This window comes from Spermophilus citellus, assembly GCF_964194105.1.
Source record: "Spermophilus citellus genome assembly, chromosome: 4".
NCBI classification, from domain to species: Eukaryota; Metazoa; Chordata; class Mammalia; order Rodentia; family Sciuridae; genus Spermophilus; species Spermophilus citellus.
In genome coordinates, this window is record NC_138185.1 from 120,238,196 (window position 1) to 120,261,259 (window position 23,064).

Below are 23,064 nucleotides of genomic sequence, written 5' to 3' on the forward strand. Positions count from 1 at the left end.
CCAGAGAGTGCAAGAAAAGTTTACATACAAAGAATGAGGAATCTGAGTCACTTAGGAGTTTGCTCTAGAACCTAGAATTACATACCCAGACAAAACATCAATTATGTGAAATTGATATTATTTCAGACACATATGGCCTCAAACATTTTACATCTTCTGCAACTTTTTAAATAAAGCAACTGAAAGAATATTATATTGAAAAGAAGAAAAAGATGATAAGGATATGGAATTTAAGAAAAAAAATAATTTCCCTGAAATTGCCTCTGCTTCTATTCTTTTGTTGACTGAATTCAGAATCCAACAAATCTTTTCCCCTCCCTCCTTTTGACAAAACTAGCTAGAGTTGGGTTTTATAACTTGCAGTCAGAGGTCTAGACTGATACTAATAGCCACCATGTTTTATATCATTAGTCAAGAAAAAGTTTTCTATATTGAAGAAAGAGAAGATACATATATGTCCATTACTGTCTTTATATTTTTAACATTTGGGGTTATATTATTAGAAAAAAATACTCTCAGATTGTCTGAAGAGGAATCTGCTAGCTTAACAAGTAATACACAAAGCTTCTCTGTGTTAGCTCATTAATAACAATTCCTGATTTCTGCTGTTTGTGTTGAGACAAATTGATTTATGAAAATTGCCAAGTTGTACGTTTTATTTTCCATAAAAAATTATACTTAAAGAGTTAAAACCTTTGTATGGTTTAATGATGATCTTCTGCACACCTATTCCAAATCTCTACCAGATTAGCACTTAGGAGAAATTGGGAATAAATGTCAAGTATGGTCCATGCTCTCATGATGCTGTCTACTTGTGAAATACTGAGGTATTACAGCACCAAACTTACAGGTTTTTACACAAAATAAATAAATTCTTTCAGTGCATGCAATCTCTGGCCAATTTAGCCTGGAACCTGTCTGTAACTTTCTGGATAATTTTCCCTCTGTCCTCCATATCTTTTTCTCCAACTGAACCTGAACCCATATGGGGTTAAGGACCTCGGCTATGAATGAAAATATAGTTGCAAGTCTGCTTTTTTAGGTGGGGGTTGTAAATAAACGCCCCTGGTACAAACATGGAGGCTGAAGAATGCTAGTGCTTTGTTAGGAAGGAAGTGAAAAGCTCAGCTCTTCTGTGGACCAGGGAAGCTGAGGCTGCAGGATCCTCAGCAGAATGCAAGAAATTGCTGTGCAATGGCCTGACTGCTCCAGGATGGCCCTGCTCCCATCAGATGTTCTCCCTGGTCCTACAGGCAGGCATCACTGGGAGGAGGAGGGGATGGCTGGGTGCCAGCTGTAAATAATGAATAGCACCCTCATTTACATTCTTTTTTAGTGGCGCCTGTTTGCACACAGCATTGCAGGAACCTGGAGCCCCAGGAAATATAACTTGGAGCTGGCTCCGGCTGCCTCCCTCCAGTGTGCCTAGCTCAGGAAAAGGCAGAGCTCTTCCCGGCAGACCATCTGGCTCTCTCCAATGTGCTTATTAGTAACAGTGGAGGTGGGTCTGTTAGCCTGGGACTGCATCTCAGAGACAGATGCTGAGTTTATGTGTAAAATATGGCTTCCAGCCAAAGCACTAATCATGATCGCCTCTGAAGTGGTTCCAATCGTCTGGATGAGGCAGCTCTGGCTCTTATGTTGTTTGTACAAGCTGGTAGTTAGAGGTGTTGTGTACAAGATATTTGTAGTCATAATTTCTCCAAACAGGTTAAGGCAAACATTATGAGAATCAGCATATTAATGTGCTGTGTTTCAAATTAGAATTATAAACATACTTTCCTCATTGGAGGCCTAATCTGCTAAGAAGAAGCCAGATGTTTAATGATGAAACCATTATTCAGGAGGACCTATCAAAGTAAAACAAATTGTTGGTGTTGAAGTGGAGGGGAAAACCTGCTTTGTGCGAGGGAACTTGGAAAACGGCTTTGAGAGGATTCCTGCTTGTGTTGGATTTCCATGCACCTTTTGCTGCTGCTCAACAGCAAGGGTTTGCTCTAGAAAGATCATTCAGCAGATGGAATTCTGCCCTCCTAAGACAAGACTATAGGCCAGGACAGAACACTTTCCCATGTGCAGGTGATAACGGATATGATGGAGTAATATTTGGGGAAAAAAAAATTGGTTCAGGAGGCTTTTTGATGTTAACCCTCCCTCTTCCTGTCCCTCCTTCCCTCCTCCCCACAGTGGTTTTTCTAAGCAAAGACCAGGAAACGGTATTTGGGAATGGTTTGCATTTGCAATGCCCTTGTCTTCTGAGCTTCTTCAAGAAGAACTGGATCCCATGTTCTTGTCCAGGTAAACTCATTCCATCAGCCTCTTGTTTTTAAAGGGATCCAACCACACACTCCTTGCCTCTAAGGGTGTATGTCTTTTTTTTTTCTCGGTCCTTGCCCTCCATTGTACACCCCGATTTCCCATCTTCCCCTTCCTTTGCCTTCCCTCTTTCTCCCTCATTTCTGCCTTTCTGTTGAAACTACATCTTAAAGAATATATTCATTTGCTCCATCAGACTGAAAATTACACAAGAAAGCAGGAAGAAGCAGAGACGGGCATTGCATAAGGCTTGTGAAATCCTGACACCATCACACATCTTGTCCTAAATATCCAAAAGGCTCCCACTACCATTTTCAAGAGTTCCAATTTCGTTTTCTAACAGTTTCTTTGTTGCTGGTACATTTTTGTTTTTGGACTTACATTTTTTAGAGTATACCAGGCTGTTTAACTGAGCAAATTAACTGAAGCTGTTTGATATACTTATCATTTTGGTAGTTACAGTGAGAGAGGCAGGAGCAACTGATAGTGCTTAGAATCCTTGGGGATCGGGAGGCTCCCCTCCTTCCAGATTCTAGAGCCTAGGACTTATCAAGTTCTGAAAGGAGCCAGAAAAAATCGACACCTCTCTTGAAGTTTTTTCCAAAACTGGGAAGATGTATGCGGCCTCCAGGGCTCATTTGCCTGCCATTTATGCCATTGTAAGGGAACAGAAAGAAATCATCCTGTGGGATTTGTCCTGTGGAGGATGTCTTGATCTCTGTTAATGACATCTCTCCTTGAAATAATTTTTGACTTCTCCTCCTAATCTATTCCCCATGTTTCGTGGTTTGTTTTTTTTTTTCAGTGTTATCTATCAAAAGCATCTATTAGCTGTTCCTTGCTTCTAGCTTTCTTTTTAGTTTAGCAAGTCACAGAAAACACTCGAAGTATACTCTAAAACTCAGCTATCCACCTGATACTTGGATTCTCTCAACAATATCCTCTTATCTAGGGTTTGCCATCACGGAACTGATCATATTCAGTGACAGGACACTTGGCATCTTTCAATGCAGCACGTTTCACTTCTAGGTCACTCTGGTTATTAGAGTATTCTTCTGCATGATGCCTTTAAATTTGTTTCTTGGTGATTACCACTCATAAATATTAGGGTTGTTGTGGCAATTAATTGGGATAATGAATATTATGTACTTAGCATAGTGTCTGACACAGAGAAACCACACAGTCTAGGGGAACTACTTTTATTATCATTATTGGTTTATGTTCTGCTCCCTAGTATTATGTAACACAAACCAGTTCTTCCACGTGGAAGCTTTTTGCATGAGGAAAACAACTATTATCTTTTCTTTTTTAGTTGTAGGTGGACACATAATATCTTTATTTCATTTATATGTGGTGCGAGGATCAAACCCAGTGCCTCACGCATGCTACGTGAGCACTCAACCACTGAGCCACAACCCCAGCCCTTACTATTATAGTTTCTTAACCCCCAGATCCCTCCCAATTTGTTAAGCTAAATAGTCCAAATAACTTGAATCATTCTTCTCATTATAAGGCTTGAATTTCTGACTATTATTGTCACAAGTTATAGCTTATCTTTCTAGGCCAAGCTCCTAGAAGTGAATGCAGTATCCACACTGGGTAAGTTCTGATTTGTGTATAGCAAGTAGTCGTTAATGAGGCCTAAGTCACGGTATCTTTTCTAGCAGCTAAATTACATTGGTGATTTATATTGGATTTATTGTTGAACAAATCTCTGGTCTTTTTTGAGAAAAACTTGTATAATTTTTTAATGAAAAAATGTTATCACAACTAAATAACCTCATCCAATAATTACAGCTCATTTTTCTAATTTTCAAAGACACCTTTTTGGCTCCATTCATATTTCCTTTTTTGTTGGGTCCATAGAAATAGCTTTCTTTGTTTTATGGTGTGACTCTTTTTTTTTTAAAAGAAACTTTAGATTTCTGCAAAATGAGAAGATTTATTAGAAATGATAAGAGGGAATCTGGGTGAGCACAATTGCTCAGAGTGACAGAGGTACTCCCAATTTAGCTAGCGAGTCAAATGAGAACAGAGAAAAAGCTGAACACAGACTGTGACCCTGAATTTGAAGACATCATGAAAACTTTGAAACAACCTAGTTATTCCTGTTGAATGCATTCACAAGCACAGATTTTCAATAACTAAGACTTAATACTCTCCCTGGAGCACTGTTATGGGATCAAATGATATCATATATAGGAAAGAGAGTAGCATGAAGCCGGAACTAGTAGGGTATCAATAAAAATGTGGCCTGTCTCTAACTCTAGACTTGATCCTTCATCTTTTATTCTTCCCCTCTTGTAGGTAATTGTATTTTCTCACTTCATGTTCTCCATATCCAGTTTATTGTATTTTGAAAAAATCCATATCGAATCCATATTTATGTTCTCCGTACTCAATCATTCTGCCTTTGTTCTCTATTTCTCTAGGATAAGGAGTCCTACCATTTAGCCCACCAAACAATTTCTCCAATCACATTTCTCAAACTTTTCCTTGAACTCCCGCCCCACCCCGCTTTTGTACCAGGAATTGAACCCAGGGTGCTTAACCACTGAGTAACATCCTCAGCCCTTTTTATTTTTTATTTTGAGACAGGGTCTTGCTAAGTTTCCTAGGGCCTCACTAAGTTGCTGTGGCTGGCTTTGATCTTGCCATCCTCCTGCCTCAGCCTCCTGAGCTGCTTTTTTGAAGATGTCTTTTTTGAAGAAGTACTTTTTGTTAGTCTTGGCAAATGTCACCCTAGACTCCCTGATCTTCTTCAACTATTTGGATGTCTGAGTTTTAGTTTCATCACCTGTTAAAAGGGGACATTAAGTGGAGTATACCATGAGAGGATGTGATATTTATGTGAGTTGGTGTATATTAATTGTCTAAACAGTGACTTCTATGGAGGAACCACTCAAAGACATCACAGTGCTTTAGTTTGCATTTGAAATGTTGTCCAAAGGCCCATGTGTTGAAGGCTTGGATTCTGGCATGTGGTTCTATTGGGAAGATGGTAGAGCCTTTAAGAGGTGGGGCCTAGTGGGAGGAAGTTAGGTCACTGGGGTAATTTCTTGAAAGGGCTCAGTCCCTTCTCTCTCTCTCTCTCTCTCTCCTTTCCTTTTTCTTCTCTCTCTCCCCCCTCATTCCTTCCTTCCCTCCCTTCCTCCTGGTGGCCATGATGTGAATAGATCTTCTCTGCCATGTGCTCTCACCATGATGTACTCTGCTGCCACAGGCCCAAAACAATGAAGCTAAGTGACAATGGACTGTACCCTCTCTGAGCCGAGATAAACCATTCCTCCTTTTGTGTTGATTTTTCTTAGGAATTGGTTACAGTGACATACAGCTTACTATCACACTTGCTCTAAACAATCGAGTTCTTCATGACATCTCCTTTTGCATTGTAATTAGAATTAGGGTTAAATATGTAAGAATCTTTGAAAACTCACACTGCAGATTCCTGATGATGAACACAAGGATGATTTTTCTCACTGCTAATGGGTCGATTCATTCTAGCTTCATTGAAACATGGTTTTTGTCACTCACAGAAAGAACTGTGAGAGAGGTGGCTATGAGGAAGTGTTCACTGTCTTACTTTCCTGCAAACTGTCACTTTAGTGGTTGGCAGCTGCCAGGAGTGTTATAAGGACAAATCTCTGAAAAACGTCGATCTTTATGTCACCTGTGGACCTGCATACTGATAACAAGAGTATGCTATTGATGATAACTTTCATTGTTGAGCCACCTTCTATGTATCAGGTACTATACTAGGCCCTGGGATCAAAAGAATGAACAAGACAGTCACAGATTAGAGATGGTCAACATAAAACTCTAACCTTGGTGCCTGGAACATAATAGGTGTTCAGTAAATATTTGAAAGAAAAAAATAAATAATTCCCAGAGAGTATAAGCAAACTTTAAGATATTTGGGTTCTTGGGGGGAAAAAGAATCCTTTGTATGGGATCCCCAATACACCAGCTTCATCTCACTCCAGCTCATTGGTGAGTGACATGGCTTTGCGAGTCTATTGCACTGGGGTCCTGTCCAGTCTTATAGGTGCCTTTGGCTTCATTCTTCATCAGTCTCTTCATACTACTTCTTGGTGTGCCACACAGTTCCATGGAGCATGTCTCCAGATCAAAGCTAGAAAAATGTGTCAGAGAAAAGATCCAGCTCAGGCAGCAGGCTCTCAGTCCCACTGAATGGTGTTTCTGGAAGCAAGTGTCGCAGGTTTCAAGAAGGTGGTGCTTCTTCCTTCCGTTTCCTTTGTCCCCTATTTTTGACTTTTAACAAATGGATCTTAATTATTGAACAAATTAGCTGTCTTTAAATTACTTTGGAGATTGGGATGTCAGTTGACAACCCTTCCTTGGAATACAGCAGGGCTGCTGCTGTGGCCGAGCTCTGTGTGTGCACATGTGGGTTGTACGTGAAGAGTGGTATATTTGGTAAGCACTCTCGATTAGCTTAATTCATGCTCACACAGTTCTTTGTGGCTTTCATTTCAAAGTTGGGAATGACTTTGGTGGTCAATATGTTAAGTACATTAACTCTTTCTGCCTCTTAGGATCCATGTGTTAAATTACCTATTTCACTCTGTGGCCTCTGGTTAATGCCCCTATTGAAAGTGAGCAACTTTATTCCTGAGCCTTCCACATTAGAAGGATCATCCCCAATTTTTTTTTGAATTACTTAAGGATGTGAAAAATATCTTTATTTTCTGTTTGATGACACTTCTAGGTAATGTGGGAATTATAGAATAATACCTTAGCTTGGAAAGGATTTTACTCCAAAATAAAATCAAGTCAGATTCTCAGCTATTGCCTGTTAAGTGCCAGTTTGACATTCGAAATGATCTGAACTTAGTGATTTGGAGAACCCCACGACCAGCAGCTTTAACTTTTATCCACTCCAAACCCATTTGGCTGTCACTGATGAAGATGCGCATTCTGTTTGGGAGGATTGAGTTTGAGCCATTGGGGATGAAAAACATAAGTCCTAATGATGGAGTATCTGCTGTGCAACTTCTGTGTTCATTGGAAGATAAACACTCTTAACTCGGTGCCTCTTTTTCTTAGAAAATTTAGGATGGAAGTAAAAATAAAAGAGTGTTGAGAAATGGTAGAAATAAGATTCATAAAGGTTCTTTGGGTCTTCAGAGGCAGCACTGTGTGTTGGCCAAGGATTGGTTCTGGGGGTGAGCCCGGGCAGTGCCCTTCATGGCAGCGTGGCCTTGGGCAAGTTACTCACTTTCTTGGCCCCATTTCTTCAATCATAAAATGAATGTAGAAATGGTGCCATCACACTTGGAAGGTGAATGTGATGGTTAGGTGGGTTGTCCCACGTTTTGGGTTTAGCAGGTAGAAAGGACCTCTTTGGAAAAGCTTCAAGGCGGGAGGTAGATTATCCACTCTGAAAGTTATGGAACTTGAACTTCAGGACTCCTCACTTGCTTAGACCTCTTTTTAATAAACATTCCTTTGCATACCTCATATTGTGTTTATTATTGCTGCATTTTCTCAAATGGGGCTTCCCACATTGTTGGGTTCCACGAAATCTGGATTCTCCCTTGTCAGGTCCTCTTCATGAGATTGTTCCATGACTCCTCCTATTTTTGGTGCAGACTTTAGAATTTATCAAACAATGATTTTAATAAACGCTAAAAGTAAAGACACTATTTTTTAAAGCTTCTGTATGATGTATGTTGTGATAGCGCTCTCCTAGGCAGGAATTATCTAGAGGGAAGAATTAATTTGTCTCCACACGTATATTAAACAGTGGATTTATTTCTGCCGAGGAAAGCAAGAGTGTAGAAGCTCCCTTGATGAGCTGTAATAATTTGTAGACTGATCCACTGATGAATATCACCTAGTGTTAGAACAGTAAACCCACTGAGATAAGATACATAGTCCTCGTTAACTGCATTCAGAACAGAAGCATTTATGTGAGCAGTTTATTGTGTTTGGTTAAGTTGTTGAATTTTTCTTGTTCTCCAGTCTAGGTGTCTGCTTATCCATCTCTAGGAAAACTAGATATCTTTAAGGAACAGAGACCTGGGCCATTCTAACTGGGACCAAAAGGGGAAAGGCATTTGGACAGAGGTGTCTGGAGGTTGTGGGTAGAACTAACAGAGACATGGCATGCAATGACTTTCTCCCCAGAGTATGAAGACTTTCTTAAAGGAAAGTGTTTAGTTAATAAGACATTAACTGAGAGAAAATGGTTAACACAGCTCATAGCAAAGAAGGACTTCTTATTAAAGAGACATGCTTTCACTCAATAGATTCAAGAAGCTTTGAATGATTGGAGGCTGAGAGGGATGTGTAATGAAAGAACAAGAAATTTGAAGTTTTGATGAAAAAGAAAAAGTCTAATGCTTTCTCTCAGATGAAGGCATCCAAAGCTGAGGCTGATTTTTGAGATAGAAAATAAAGATTTTGGTCTGTTCAGAGATGAATTTTGCTAAGCTAAACAGTGGTTAGAAGTGTAGTTCTGCTTCTGAATACCATCAGGAAGAAACGGGAAGAGCCCAGAGAGATCAAGGTAGGAGAGAAAACCACGGGGGTGACCTAGTACCTTGGATGGCTGAAGGGACTCAGGGTTGTTTGCCTTGGAAGGGACCTGAGGCAGGACTTGAATCGGACAGGGAGTCCATGCTAACCCTGTCATGGCTGGCCAGACACAAGCCTGTGCAGGCAAAGGCATCCTCAAGGTAATGGCTTATGTTAATCGAGAATTCAGTTAAATGTTCTAATGCTTGGTGACGTCTTCTCAAGGGACTAATATTCATTTCATTTATTAGTTACTGGATGTCAATAAACCAATAGCACTAATACAGATTTTCTTGGCAATGGTAAATAATATGATGCTTATTTTTTAAAATTGGCACATACAGTTCCCATGTTGCCTAAATTGACAAAGTTTTGTGCTTAGAATTCTTTGGTAATTGGGAAATCTGGGAGATGGTGAGGTAAAACTTCTGACTGGGAGAAAAACCTGGTTTTTTGACTGGTAGGGAAGGGAAGGCTGCGTTGATGTAGTAGCCATATCTCTGGCTCTTTGCTAGCCATGGCATAAAAACCACACAAGGTGAGCCCTGTTTCCAATTCCATGCTATTTACTGAGAGGATCCAGCTGTGGGATGGCACTGGCAAGGTCTTCACAATCCCTAAGATGTGCATGGTGAGCATCTATTCTAAATGCTGCTTTTAGTGCTTGGAATGGGCAATAAGGGGAGTATTGACATCACAGAAACTGGAGTCCTTATGAACCAAGATTGTCCCCATCCCTGGAGAGCTGGAATTTGTCAGTACATACACCTCTCCTGAGCAGGGCCCTTTGCTAGTTGCTAAAGGGAAATTGAAATTTGAGACACACACTGGTCCTTAAGTCTCTTATAGTTTGTAGAGGAATTAACAGCACTGATGAAGGATCTGAGAATGATGAGCATGTCTTGATCACTTACCATACACTGTTGAAACTTTCAGATATTAGTCCCCTTAATCCTCTTAAAAACTAGGAAAAGAGAATAAAATCATGGCATTTGCAGGTAAATGGAGGCGTTGGAGAAGATAATGCTACGTAAAGTTAGCCAATCCCCAAAAAACAAATGCCAAATGTTTTTCTCTGAAATAAGGAGGCTGACTCATAGTGGAGTAAGGAGGGGGAGCGTGGGAGGAATAGATGAATTCTAGATAGGGCAGAGGGGTGGGAGGAAAAGGGAGGAGGCAGGGGATTAGCAAGGATGGTGAAATGTGATGGACATCATTATCCAAAGTACATGTATGAAGACACAAATTGGGTGTCAAACTACTTTATATACACAGAGATATGAAAAATTGTGGTATATATGTATAATAAGAATTGTAATGCAAAATAACAAAGTACATATATAAAGATATGAATTGGCGTGAACATACTTTATATACAAAGATATGAAAAATTGTGCTCTATATATGTAATAAGAATTGTAATGCATTCTGCTGCTATTTTAAAAAAATAAAATCAATTTAAAAAACCCTACTAGGTTTGAAAATATTCATGAAGATGTCTTCTCATTTTTTACTGAGGAAACTGAGGGTGAGAAAAGTTTTGTAACTTGCCCATCATTCGTCTGGTGAATGGAGAAATTCAGAGGTCATGCCCAGGTGTGACCTCATTCAGTATACTAAGGACATTAAGATGGAATAAAGTATTTTTTAAAATGCTTTAGCAAAAAGAAAGCAATGTTCCAGGGAAGTCAAGGTAAAAGAAATTCCAGCTGTGGCACTCAGGAAAATCTTTCTGGACTGGGTAGAACTTTGGGTGAGCTTGGATTTCAGAATGGTTATGACTGGAAGGGCTATGTTGGAAAGCAGGCAGGAAATGGGAGGCTGGTGGCATGTGTTCAGGTTAACAAGTGCGGTGGTCTGGCTGGGGTCAGGGCTAATGAGCTGAGAAGGAGAATAAAGCTGCCAGGGTGGGCTGGCCACGTCACGGGGCGGTGCTGAATGCCCGGCTAAGGCTGTTGAGCTTATTTGGTGTTTTGGCAATGGGTCAGTGAAGCTGAGTTAAACCAGTCCAAACTGTATCCTGATGATAGAAAATTTAGATTTATTGTAGTTCATTATCAATGAGATAACGCAGCACTCAGTTTAGTGAAAATCCAGTTGGTATTTTTTCACCTCTAAAGCATTTGAAATACATTCCTTCAAATTCCAGATAGATATTATCTTGCTATCCTTATTATATATTCTAATAACTTTATTATAGTTCAATGCCAATGATTCTCCTGTTGTGCCACGGGATTTATGAATTCTCTCAGGTGTAAGGAATCCTTTGGTGCCACAAGAACCCTAATGATTGGCAACCTGCAGCAAGACATTGTCTGATGCATCCTGGTAGCAGCTACTCAACTAACAGACTATCACAGTATAAGCTGCAAATTGTTAAGACTTCAAATTCCCTGGAGGCAGGCTGAGGTTGTAGTTCAGCACTGGTCAATCCTCAGAAGACCCTGTCCTCCCCACAAATTCCTTGGAGGCAAGAGATATGTTTTTTTTTTTTTTTTTTTAATGGTCACCCTAATCCCTGGAGGTTTCTGATGAATAATAGATGCTCCATAAGTATTTGATGACAAGAAGATTCAAGTTATCTGATGTTTCATGGATTGATCTCTTAAAAATGTCAGTGTCGAGCTGGGGATGTGGCTCAAACGGTAGCGCACTCACCTGGCATGCGCATGGCACTGGGTTCAATCCTCAGCACCACATTAAAAATAAAATAAAATAAAGATGTTGTGCCCACCGAAAACTAAAACATAAATATTTAAAAATTCTCTCTCTCTCTCTCTCTCAAAAAAAAGGTCAGTGTTCACAGTATTGGTTTTACATAATCATAAATTTGCTTCAGAATTCTAAAGTTAGCCACATGTCTGTAATCCCAGTGACTTGAGAGGCTGAGGTAAGAGGACTGCAAATTTGAGGCCAGTCTCAGCAACTTAGAGAGGTCCAAAGCAACTTAGTAAGACCCTGTCTCAAAATAAATAAAAAGGGATGGAGATGTGACTCCGTGGTAAAGTGCCCCTGAGTTCAATCCCAGGTTCCAAAATCAAAACCAAAAAACCCCCAAACAAACCAAAAACCAAACAAAAAACAAAAACAATAACAAAAAGAATTTTAAGAAAAAGTTAGGTTTCTTATTTATTTGTATTTGTGGGGGTTCTTCCTAGAGATGGAAGGCAGGGGAAACTGAAGCAGGTAATCGGTGTGTTCTCCTGCTAAGCAACATGAACTCAAATTGATAAGTCTTAAAAAAATATTTTGTTCAAACCAAATGCCTCTTTATCCCTCTGTCTGACTGGTTTGGGGGAATAAATCCAGACAAGCCTGTTTGCCCCTACCTTCCCTGGCACTTGGCTTTCCCGATTCCCAGAAACCCCCTTGGTTCTTTCCATGTCCTGATCCATGCTTGTATCCTTGCTGGCCCCTTTCCTAGACTTGACTTTAGTACCCTCTTGAGGTCACACTGCCCCCAACACTCAGATATCAGGTAAAAAATACTGATCCACCTTCTAGGGTGGTTGAACTTATTTGTCTAAAGTCAAATAAATGCCAGAATCAATAAACTAGTGGCTTTTCTATGACTAAATTTTCCAACATCTTGTCTTCTGCTATTCTGACCAACATGCAGTGGGCACTCCCCTACTCTCTATAAATCTCTTGATTAAAAAGACATGATATTTGGACGCCTCCTAGTTACTCTGATCACGCTGGGTGACCTAAATCTCCATTTGGCGGCAAGCATGAGTAGCCCAATCTACAATTGCTTGAACCCACACCAAATCACAAAACTTCTGGAGAAGGTGCCTTACCATTTCTTCATCATGGATTCCTTGCCTATTGCCACAGAGAACTATGGTGCAAATTCTCCTGAGACCCAGATTGCTTTATGCTAAGAGAGTGGTCAGTACATTTCTGTAGTATTGAAGGTATTGGCATAATCCTAAAATCAACACCCCCAATCTTGTCTGCTATTTATCTTACCACTCTTCCCAATTTTGGGAAGAAGATTCTAATATCTACTCTTCTTTCTCAATATGTTTTATAAGAATATTTCTACAGTCATCAAACATTTCAACTTGAACAGACTCTTTGTAGGACTTCTGACCCTTCTTTAATGTTTCCTTCCTGAGGAAAAGATATTTACTAGGGAAGGATAAAAGGCACATCATACTTTAGGTGGGAGAATTTGTGTGTGTGTGTATTTCAGAAGATATTCTAGTCAAATAATGTTATGGTTTGGATGTGAAGTGTCCCCCAAAAGCTCATGTGTGAGACAATGCAAGAATGTTCAAAGAAGAAATGATTGAGTTAAAAAAGCCTTAACCCAATTAGTGAATTAATCACCTGATAGGATTAACTGAGTGGTAAGTGAAGGTAGGTGGGGTGTGGCTAGAGGAGATGGGTCCCTTAGGATGTGGCTTTGGGGTATATATTTGTATCTGGTTAGTGGAGTCTCTCTCTCTGCTTCTGATCATCATGTGAGCTGCTTCCCTCTGCCACTCTTCCTCCATGATGTTCTACTCACTTTGAGCCCCCAGGAATATAGCCTGCTTCTAGGGATGGAAACCTCTGAAACTGTGAGCCCTTAAATAAACTTTTCCTCCCCTAAAATTGTTCGGGTCAGATCTTTTAGTCATAGCAGTGAAAACGCTGACTAAAACAAACATCTAATAGAAAAAATAACAACAATCTATGATAGATTTAATTTCCTATGATACTGTTTATCACTTTAGTTCCATTTGAAGGAAAGGATGGAGTGATTACATTTGAATTTACAAGGGCATGGAGAGGGGAAATTGAGGAAATTTGTTGTATCAATTTACAATGGAAAACAGTGTTTTATCCTAAATGTGTGTTTGCAAAGTCAAAATTGCCCCTCCTTTAACTTGCCCCCACCTTTTCCAGTTCTGTTCTATAATTTTGTGAACAAATTTGTTTATACTGTGTCTGTTTTTTATAAGCTTGACTCCTTGGTCAATTACCCTTTTATCCTCCATCTTCTCAATCTCAAGCTTCCTAAGGTTTTCGGGTTTCTAGGCACCCCACCCTTTCCCTCACTCCAATCACCCTTCTCAGGAACTTCCTAGTTCTCAACCTTTCTTGAAGGACTTCTTGTTGGGATTTCCAGGTGACAGACACCAAAGTTCCCTGCTGGTCTTGAGTTCGTCATTTGAGGTATAAGCCCAACAAACAATCTAAGCATCCTTCTTGAAGTATCAAGAAGGACAGGAGCTATAAATGATCATCATATCTTTGGAGCAAAGATTTTCAGGAAGAGATTTCATAAATCCTTCACATTCTCATAGCATTGCGGTCAGACATTGGAACAAAGGGTTTTGGGGAAAGGATTTTTACCTGAGCTATCTAATGGAGAAAGGCTGATAATATCAGTGCTTTTCTGGGCTTGTGCCTTGATCCATGCCTGAGCAGCCACCAGGAGGAGGCTTGGAGTGTGTCGTTCTGCATTCTTCTTTGTTTATTTGCTCTAAGTTCATACAGAACCAGGATTGGGATTGGATTGCTGCTTTAAGCCTTCTTCTTATTCAGTAGCGCAAGATATTTACAAGTAGGATATTTTATTCACCTGAGACAGAAAAAGTATATTGCTTCTGGGAATGGATCAAGAGTCTAACTTTTAAAATAAGTCTATTTTAAACTTGATCCACAAACTTTCTTGGTCAAGGGAAAAGTAGCCAGCAAGCAGTGCTTGGTTTAAATTGGAGAGAAAGAGCCCAGTCTTTGCTTGGAGTGTTTAGTGATAGCTAATCCTTTTCTTTCCTTCAAGCTCTCCAAGCTTCCTTCAATTAGTGTCAATGTGTTAATGGATGTGATTCCCATTATAGACAACACTGATAGTAACAGGGCTGGGACTGAACCTAATGGTTTCTGTAACATGTTTAATTTCTGATGTTGCTGTTAAATGTTGAGGAAAATTAGTCACATTTAGAACCATCTGTTTCCAAAAGTGGTTGAAGTGTGGATTGCCTCTTGACTAGCCATTATGTCCCTTATGAAAATAGTTGTGGCGTGAAATGATTCATTTTATTCTCTTTCTTTGTTTTCTCTGATAAATACACATTTGCTCCTAGAGAACAGGGATTAAGAACATCAAAGGATGTTCTTCAGGTGTCTGGGCCATCATACATGTAAAAAGAATCTAAATTCTTTGCTTTCTGTTCAATCCCAATATACCTTATCTTCCCTTTAGATGCAGTGACAGGTTAGAAAGCACAGGGATGATGAAGATGTACAAAATCCTTAAGGGTAATAAGCGCTGGATGCTTAACAAAAGGTGCAGAGTGAATTGGAAGGACTCCAACTAGACATTTTATTTCCTGGGTTGCTGGTGTTGAGGGAATGAAAAGAGGTGCAGGGGGACAGTGGAAATGGTCCCTTAAACAAATGTATGCCTTCACAAGAGGGAAAAAGAGTTTTAAAGATAGCAACCAACTAATTGGGTCAGTATTTCTCTCTATTTTTATCTTCAGAGTAAGTATGTTTAACAAGTGGGCATAAAACTTACCTATGATTGTCTAAAATACTTACTCAACAGATCAAAATCCTGAAAAGCTCACCAAGAATATTTGTTAGGGTCTTTAAAAATGTTCACTTTTCTTTAAAAACAACTAAAGTCACCCATTCTGGGTTGAGTGTTGTGTTTTATTTTTGAAAGATCACAGGGATCTTTGCAGTTTTCTAATTTTGCATGGCTACCTGGATTGTTTTTGTAGAAAAATCTGACTCAAGTTTTTTTTTTTCTTTTTTTTTTCCCTCTCTGGAGTGGCACTGGATATTCACCCTCATCCCTTAAAGTGAAGCAGCTGGAAACCCTGCCCACAGCCATTACACACTGGGAAGATCTACCCACTTCACTGCCTGTCTACTCAGTAACACTATTCCTACTTGATAATTCAAGTTAAAAAACAAACAAAAACAAAAAAAGGCAAAACCTGTTTTGAACAGAAGTTTTTAAAAGAAGGAGAAAGGGAGAGTAATTTTTGAAACCCCAAATCAACTATTTATTGAAGCTATATTGAAAGTTTTGCTTTGCCCTAAGTTAAAAGGTGAAGTAATACAGATGTGAGAGGAGATGTTTAAGAAAACCTGTGTTATAAGATGATCTTGACTTCTAGGTTTGCAAAGCAATGAAATATGAAAAGGAGGCTTAATTCACTGTAGTGAAATCAAAGCTGCCTCATGTCATCAAGACTGGCAGCAGGTAGGATCGCTTAAGTCTAAGTGACATGAAGCTGTGGATACTCAATGAATGAATAGGTTAGTCCTCCTGTTGGTAGGTGATTTCTCTTCCACTACTTATATCTACTAGGAGGTAAAGAATTGGTTATCTTCTGAAACTATGCTTTGATCCATTGACCAGGGGTGGGAGATAGCTAAATTTTTAGCATTTTGAAAATTAAGGAACTTAGTTACTGGTGCAGTTCTCCTTTCTAAAAACTTCTCCAAAAATGAGAAGTTTCTCCTTTTTCCATAGGTGGGCAAGTGTCTGGATTGGTCTCTACTAATGAATTTTGAAGTGGGTTGCCAACAACTAGTTCAATAATCCTGCATGACAATTATTTCTAAATGATGTTTTTCTCCTATTAGAGCAATAGAATTGTCTGCAAAATTTCAAAATGGTAGTTTTTATGGTACAGTTTATAGTGCAAATGTGAACTGAAACACCTTAATTTTTTGATTTGTTGTGGTAGGGTGTAATGGAGGCTCAAACCACTAGCTGTTTCTAGAATCTGTAGGAAGGTAGGCAGGAGTTGCTTCCAAGGGGATGGATGGGATTAGCCTCACTCATAGTCTATTGCATTCTTTTAAATACTCCTAACCTTCTCTTCTCACCTTTCTCCTCCTATTCACAGCCAGATCAGCCGGTACATGGCAATTATTTTTTCATGCCTTGTTCAAATAAACCTTTACTTGGAATTTTAACACTATATATTTTTTTTTCTAAAAATTTAACATGAACATAAAAAAAGGGAGATAGAGGATGGAATATTTTTCTCCTCTGTAATATTTACTTTACATAAGGAAAATTTACAGTGCAAGAGAAATGTAACAGTACTTTTTTCTGCTACTTTGTCAGGTGGAAGCCCTGTAGGCAGGTGACTAGGGTTTTCTATTATTTGTCTTGAAATGGTTGACAAGATGGACACTAGCAATTTTGATGATTAACTAGTGAAGAAATGGTCAAAAGAATTATTTGCCCATCTTGGAACATTTGTACAAGAAAGGGCTTTAAAACTAACCTATTTTAGTAACATAGGAGATGACTTTTTTGGGGGGTGTCTATTGTTTATTTTTCATTCATTTATTCACTGTTTCCATAAATATTCTATTCCCACCAAGAGTTGGCTCTGTATGAGGCACTAGAGACCCAGTGGTGAACCTTTCAGATATGGAGTTGGTAAAACTAAAAATTACTGAAATAATGAATTTCAACAGTGAATAAAGTGTAAGGGAGAAGCACAGTATGCTGTGTGCACATTCTTAGGGATACCTATTAAAATGATTGGATTATTTGGTGGAAGTTGCATTTAGTCTTGTTGAGCAGCTATCAAAACATATAGATTAACAAGTATTATGAAAACATCTCCAGAGAAACATTTGTACAGGGAAACAGAGTTGTGTTCCAGAGAACACAGGATGGGAACTTGTGTAGGAAGTCCTTATAGAGTAGAATGGTAACTCAGGAGGATTATGCCACCCATTATTTTTAAAGTAGTAGCCATCCCTCTGGAAAATGAATTTGCATTAGTTTATGAGGACTACCAGTTCCTTGTACTCAGGATAAAGTTTTCCAAGGTCTTATATAATCTTTGGTTGGGGAGGATAGAAGTAGGCTGAGTACATCTACTCCCTGAAACCAACATGACCACCAAGAAGCACATGCAAAGACATGTGCAGTCTAGTCAGAGAACTGTAAGTGCTTTGAAATGACTGAGAAAAATGTAAGATATTAGGGGTGAGGGCTGTGGCAGAGATGAGATGAGCAATGTCAGATTAGGGGACCTTTCAAGTTATATTTAAATTTCATATTGTAGGGAATAGGAGTTGTATTTGATAGGATTGGGCTTCAAAAAAACTCCAGGAAACCTAAATAAATAGATTTTCAAATAAATTTTTGGGGTACCAAATATCTTTAGTCAGATTTCCATTGTGTTACTATGGAATTGCTTTTGTAATTCACTTATTTGAACAAATTTATTTGACAGGCTTTTACAAGCATCCCCACTAGATCTTAGTTTGTTAATTTTAATGTTTATTTCTTGCTGAATGTTCATTCTGACCTCCACAGACTTGCCTTTCTGTCTTTGCATCACCATAAAATTGGTCAAGATAACCTGTCTGTCTTTATCTGGTCTGATAGAGCTGCAGAAGGAGCCAGGGCCAAGCAGGGAGCTTGGCGTGCGCTCTGGAGGTCTCTCTGCAGGCTGACCTTCCTCCATTAATAAGGCATTCAGCTCTATTTGAGCTCCTATAAGTATGCTTTATGATGATGCCATATAACCCGGGGACAGTTAACTAAGGAGGGAGCATGGGTTGGTGACGCCAGGATCCCTGACTGTCATGGAGTGGCAGATCAGCTGCCATGAACTGAGACAGAAGAAAAGAGTGCTGGGGCTTAAAAACATTTTACACATGCCAGAAACTGAGAACTGAAGGAGGGCAGACAGTGGAAACCAGAACCTCTTTCCTGAGCTTCAGGCCTGTGTGTCCAACATGGTATGTACTGGCCATCTCCACTGAGTGTCCTCTAGGGGCCTCAAACCACACAAGTTACAAATTGAACTTGCCCTTCCCAACCTCCCAGAGTGCTCTTTTCTACCTTTGTCTCTTATCAATAGTTTTGCTTCTATTCTGGCCCATCCTCAACTTTGTGATCAGAGTGATCATTCTAATAATCTGATTTTTGCCCCTTCCTCATTCAAAATTTGTTAATACTTCCCTCACTATATACAGGATGAAGTGTGAACTCCACTGCATGAATGAGATTCCCCACCATCTGATCTCCCCACATCCTTCCCAGCTTTATCTGTGGCTCGCCACCTTGTTGATCTTTATCCATACTGAACCGAGTTTCCATGGACGTGTTATGTTCGCATTCTCTTTTCATACTTTATTCCCTTTGGGCAGGATCCTATCCATCTCCCTGACAGGTCTCAATTCCACAGCCTCTCCTTAATTCTAGGGCCACTTTTCTGTGAAGCATGGAAAGCTGTCACAGAGAAGTCTTCACAGATGCCCTGGGTGGCTCCTGGGCCCTTCCCAGTGCTTAGAGTACACCATGCATGCCACTGCTTTATTGTGTGTCCTAATCATGTTTTTTTCCTTGAGGATTGCATCCATTCTGTCTAGCCCTGGCATCTCAGAGTGTCTGGCTCAGGGAAGTGCCTGTGGAATGAAGGACACCTGAGCCAGACCAGGGCTAAGGAAGCTTTAGGAAGAGAGGTGAGGGGGAGCTCTGTGAGGTGGGCTGCTGAGATCAAGACAGAAGGCCAAGTTCCCTATCTGTAAATGTTCTTGCACCTCTGCGGTAACTGTCTTATCTGTCTTGGGGCAGAAGCAGATAGTGTTCAGCTATATCCATTCTCTTCTTCCTCTACTAATTGAAGTGCAAAGATCAGCTGGGCACATGGTTTCCTAGCCAGAGATTACATTTCTCACATTCCCTTACAGTAAAATATGGTTAAGTGGTATAGCTCCATCCAGTGAGATGTCAGAGGAAGAAGCGTGTGGTAATTTCCTGTGTCTTCTTTTGCCTGTCCTGTGGATGTGGTGGAGGGTGTGAGAGCATCCCTCTTGCAAACAGTGGTGAAACGCCTGGGTGAGGACAGCAGAACTGTTCTCTAAGCCCTGGACCATTGCTCAGAGTGTGAATATAGAGGCACTTCTGTTGTGTCTAATCCATAGTAGTTTGGGATCTCTGTAGACATGGGACTGAAATAACATACTTTCTTAAGAAATATGTGTGTTCATAAACTGATTTTTGGTTATTTAGCAGAAATATGCCCTGGTATATGCATTTATATGTGAATTTTATCATGTTATTTAAAAGACTAGAAGAAATTTCAAAACACAATTCTAATATTCTTTTTGTGATAGGTACCTCATAGTTTTTCATTTTTTCTAAATAATAAGATATTTGGAGTTAAAACTCACTTCTGATCTCAATTCTTTTTCCCTCGGAAGCAACCTCTGTTCTGATTGTGTGTTTATCAATCTCATGCATATTTTTATACTTTTAACTACATATTTATGTGTCTCCAGGCATTTGCAACATTTTGTGTGTTTTAAACATTTATTTAAAAAAGCATACTTTTCCAATCAATATTTGGCTTTCAAGATTTGTCTCTGTTGATTTAAAAATAGCTGGTTTGATATTTTAGCTACCATGTAATAATTCACTGAATGACTTGACTTCAACTTAAACTGATCCCCTGATTCTTGAGGTTGTTTCTAGTTTTTAACTACTGGAATAATTGATGCAAGAAAACCCTTGTAACATGCAAGATTTTCATATAGCAGATACCTAGAAACTACTGGATTGTACAGTAGACACAGCTCCAACTTTATAAGGTATTGCTAAATTGCTCTCCAAAGACTGTTTTTATATAAATAACTCACATGAACATGGCAGCAGGGTTTCTATTGTTTTACATCCCTGCTAATATGTTACATAGTTAGGCTTCAATATTTTTTTTTGTCAATTTGATGGGTTTTTTAAAAACTTGCATTTCTTGATTGCTACTGAAATTAAGTATCATCACATTTGTTTCTTTATCTTTCTATTTTCATCTGTGAACTAAATTTTTTTATTGACTTGTGGGAGTCAATATTTAAAGGTATTATGTTTATTAATCTCTTGTCAGTTATATATTTGAAAATGTTTTCTTCTGATTTGTACCTTATGTTTTTATCTTAGTTTAGGTGTCTTTTATTATGCAAATTAAAAATCTTGGTATACTGAAATTTATTGTTTTCCCTTAATGACACGTTTGTTGAATCTCCTATAAAAAATGCTTCTTTATCCCAAGGCTATGTTAGATGTTAATAATAGTGAAAGGGACATGGGGATTCTGTACTATCTTTGCAATTTTTTTCTGTAAATCTAAAACTTTTTTTTTTTTTTTTGGAGTACTGGGGATTGGACCTAGGACTCATGCATGCTAGGCAAATAGTCTACCACTGAGCATTATCCCTAACCCCTAAAATTTTTTTAAAATATTTATTTATTTATTAATTTTTGGCGAACACAACATCTTTGTTTGTATGTGGTGCTGAGGATCGAACCCAAGCCGCACGCATTCCAGGCGAGCGCACTACCACTTGAGCCACATCCCCAGCCCCCCTAAAATTTTTTAAAAGAAAAAAGTTCATTATATAACTAACTGTAACTAATTTTTGTTTGTTTTGGTACTGGGGATTGAACCCAGATGCATGTTCCTCACTGAGCCCTATGCCCAGCCCTTTAAAAAAAAATCTATTTTATTTTATTTTGAGATAGGGTCTTTCTAAGTTGCTTAGGGCCTTGCTGTGTTGCTAACACTGGCCTTGAACTTGTGATCCTGCTGCCTCAGCCTCCCAAGTCACTGGGATTACAGTCATGTTCCACTGCACCCAGATCTATGACTGATATTTTTGAAAATACCCAATCCCTAAAGCTTTTTTAAAATAAAAAAGTTTATTAAAAATTAACTGATGTTTTTTAAAGATAATAAAGTGAGACTTACTAGAGAGAGATTTCTAAAACTTAAGTGGAAATTTTTGGAGTAAAAATATAATAACTGAAATAAGAGCTTTAGAACATGGATTTATTGTACATTAGACTGTAGAAGAGATGAGCAGCAAACTTTAAAATGGGTCACTTAAAAATATTCAGATAAAAGCATGGAGAAAAAAGAGAAAATAAAGCCAAGTGTCAGAGACATATGTACCAAAGTAAAATAAGTCCAATTAAAGTTTGAGAGGGAAAGGACAGAGTTAATGAGGCGAAGCTGATATTTGGAGAGCTAGTAACCAAGGATTTACAAAAATGAAAAAAGATGGGAAATTAGCTAAAATTCAAGATGTTTACAAACCCCAGTCAAATCTAAGCCCCCCTCAAAATAAAACCACAAAGAGAAAAATCTTAAAAGCAACCACAGAAAGTAAAAAATATTACTGAACAATAAAACACACAATTGACTTTTTAGCATGAATAATAGAGATCAAGAGTCAATAAAATAATGCTTTTAAAGTGCGGAAAGGGAGCAGTGTGAAGAAGAAGAGGCGAGAACGACCCCTGGAACGACCAAAGCCGCCCGCTGCTGCATCCCCGCGTCCAGCGCCTGCGTCCCGCCGCCGTCGCCACCATGCCCAAGAGAAAAGCTGAAGGGGATGCTAAAGGAGATAAAGCCAAGGTGAAAGACCAATCACAGAGAAGATCTGCAAGGTTGTCTGCCAAACCTGCTCCTCCAAAGCCAGAGCCCAAGCCTAAAAAGGCCCCTGCAAAGAAGGGAGAGAAGGTACCCAAAGGGAAAAAGGGAAAAGCTGACACTGGCAAGGATGGGAATAACCCTGCAGAAAATGGAGATGCCAAAACAGACCAGGCACAGAAAGCTGAAGGTGCTGGAGATGCCAAGTGAAGTGTGTGCGTTTTTGATAACTGTGTACTTCTGGTGACTGTACAGTTTGAAATACTATTTTTTATCAAGTTTTATAAAAATGCAGAATTTTGTTTTACTTTTTTTTAAAGCTATGTTGTTAGCACACAGAACACTTCATTGTTGTTTTGGGGGGGAAGGAGCATATGTCGCTAGTAGAATGTCTCCAAAGCTGGATTGCTGTGGGGGAAGACACCTTTCCCTTCTAGTTTTGAGAGACTTCCTCTTTGTTCCTAAGAGGAAGGGATTCCCTGATGTTGGCACACATAGCCACCTTGGCACAAATGCCTTGTGGTATGGAAAAGCTCAAACTCATCTGTATGTCCTCCTGTCCCTCTCTGCCATCGGCATAGACTTAACTCCCCTAAATCTGTTGGGACCTGATTCCCAACAGTTGGTTTTACCAGTGTGTGGGGCCATCTGGACTTTCCAGTGACGTCATTGAGAATAGTGTCCCTCAGAAGAGCAGCAGTTCCTTTTCTAGATTGTGGATCTTCAGATTAATAATGTTTGCCATTTTCCTTTCATTTCCTGAAAGTCAGGGTCGGCTTGTGAAAAGTTG

At 39.3% G+C, this 23,064-nt stretch overlaps 1 protein-coding gene across 1 annotated transcript; it reads left to right on the plus strand.

The window, feature by feature from the left end:
* Positions 1-22,211: 22,211 nt before the first annotated feature.
* LOC308646829 (non-histone chromosomal protein HMG-17-like) lies at positions 22,212-22,812 on the plus strand (the record flags this gene model as incomplete). The annotated part of the gene is made up of 1 exon (XM_081290245.1): positions 22,212-22,812. The coding sequence occupies one exon, from the start codon at positions 22,212-22,214 to the stop codon at positions 22,482-22,484; it is 273 nt and encodes a 90-aa protein (XP_081146371.1). The 3' UTR covers positions 22,485-22,812.
* Between the last annotated feature and the right edge of the window lie 252 nt (positions 22,813-23,064).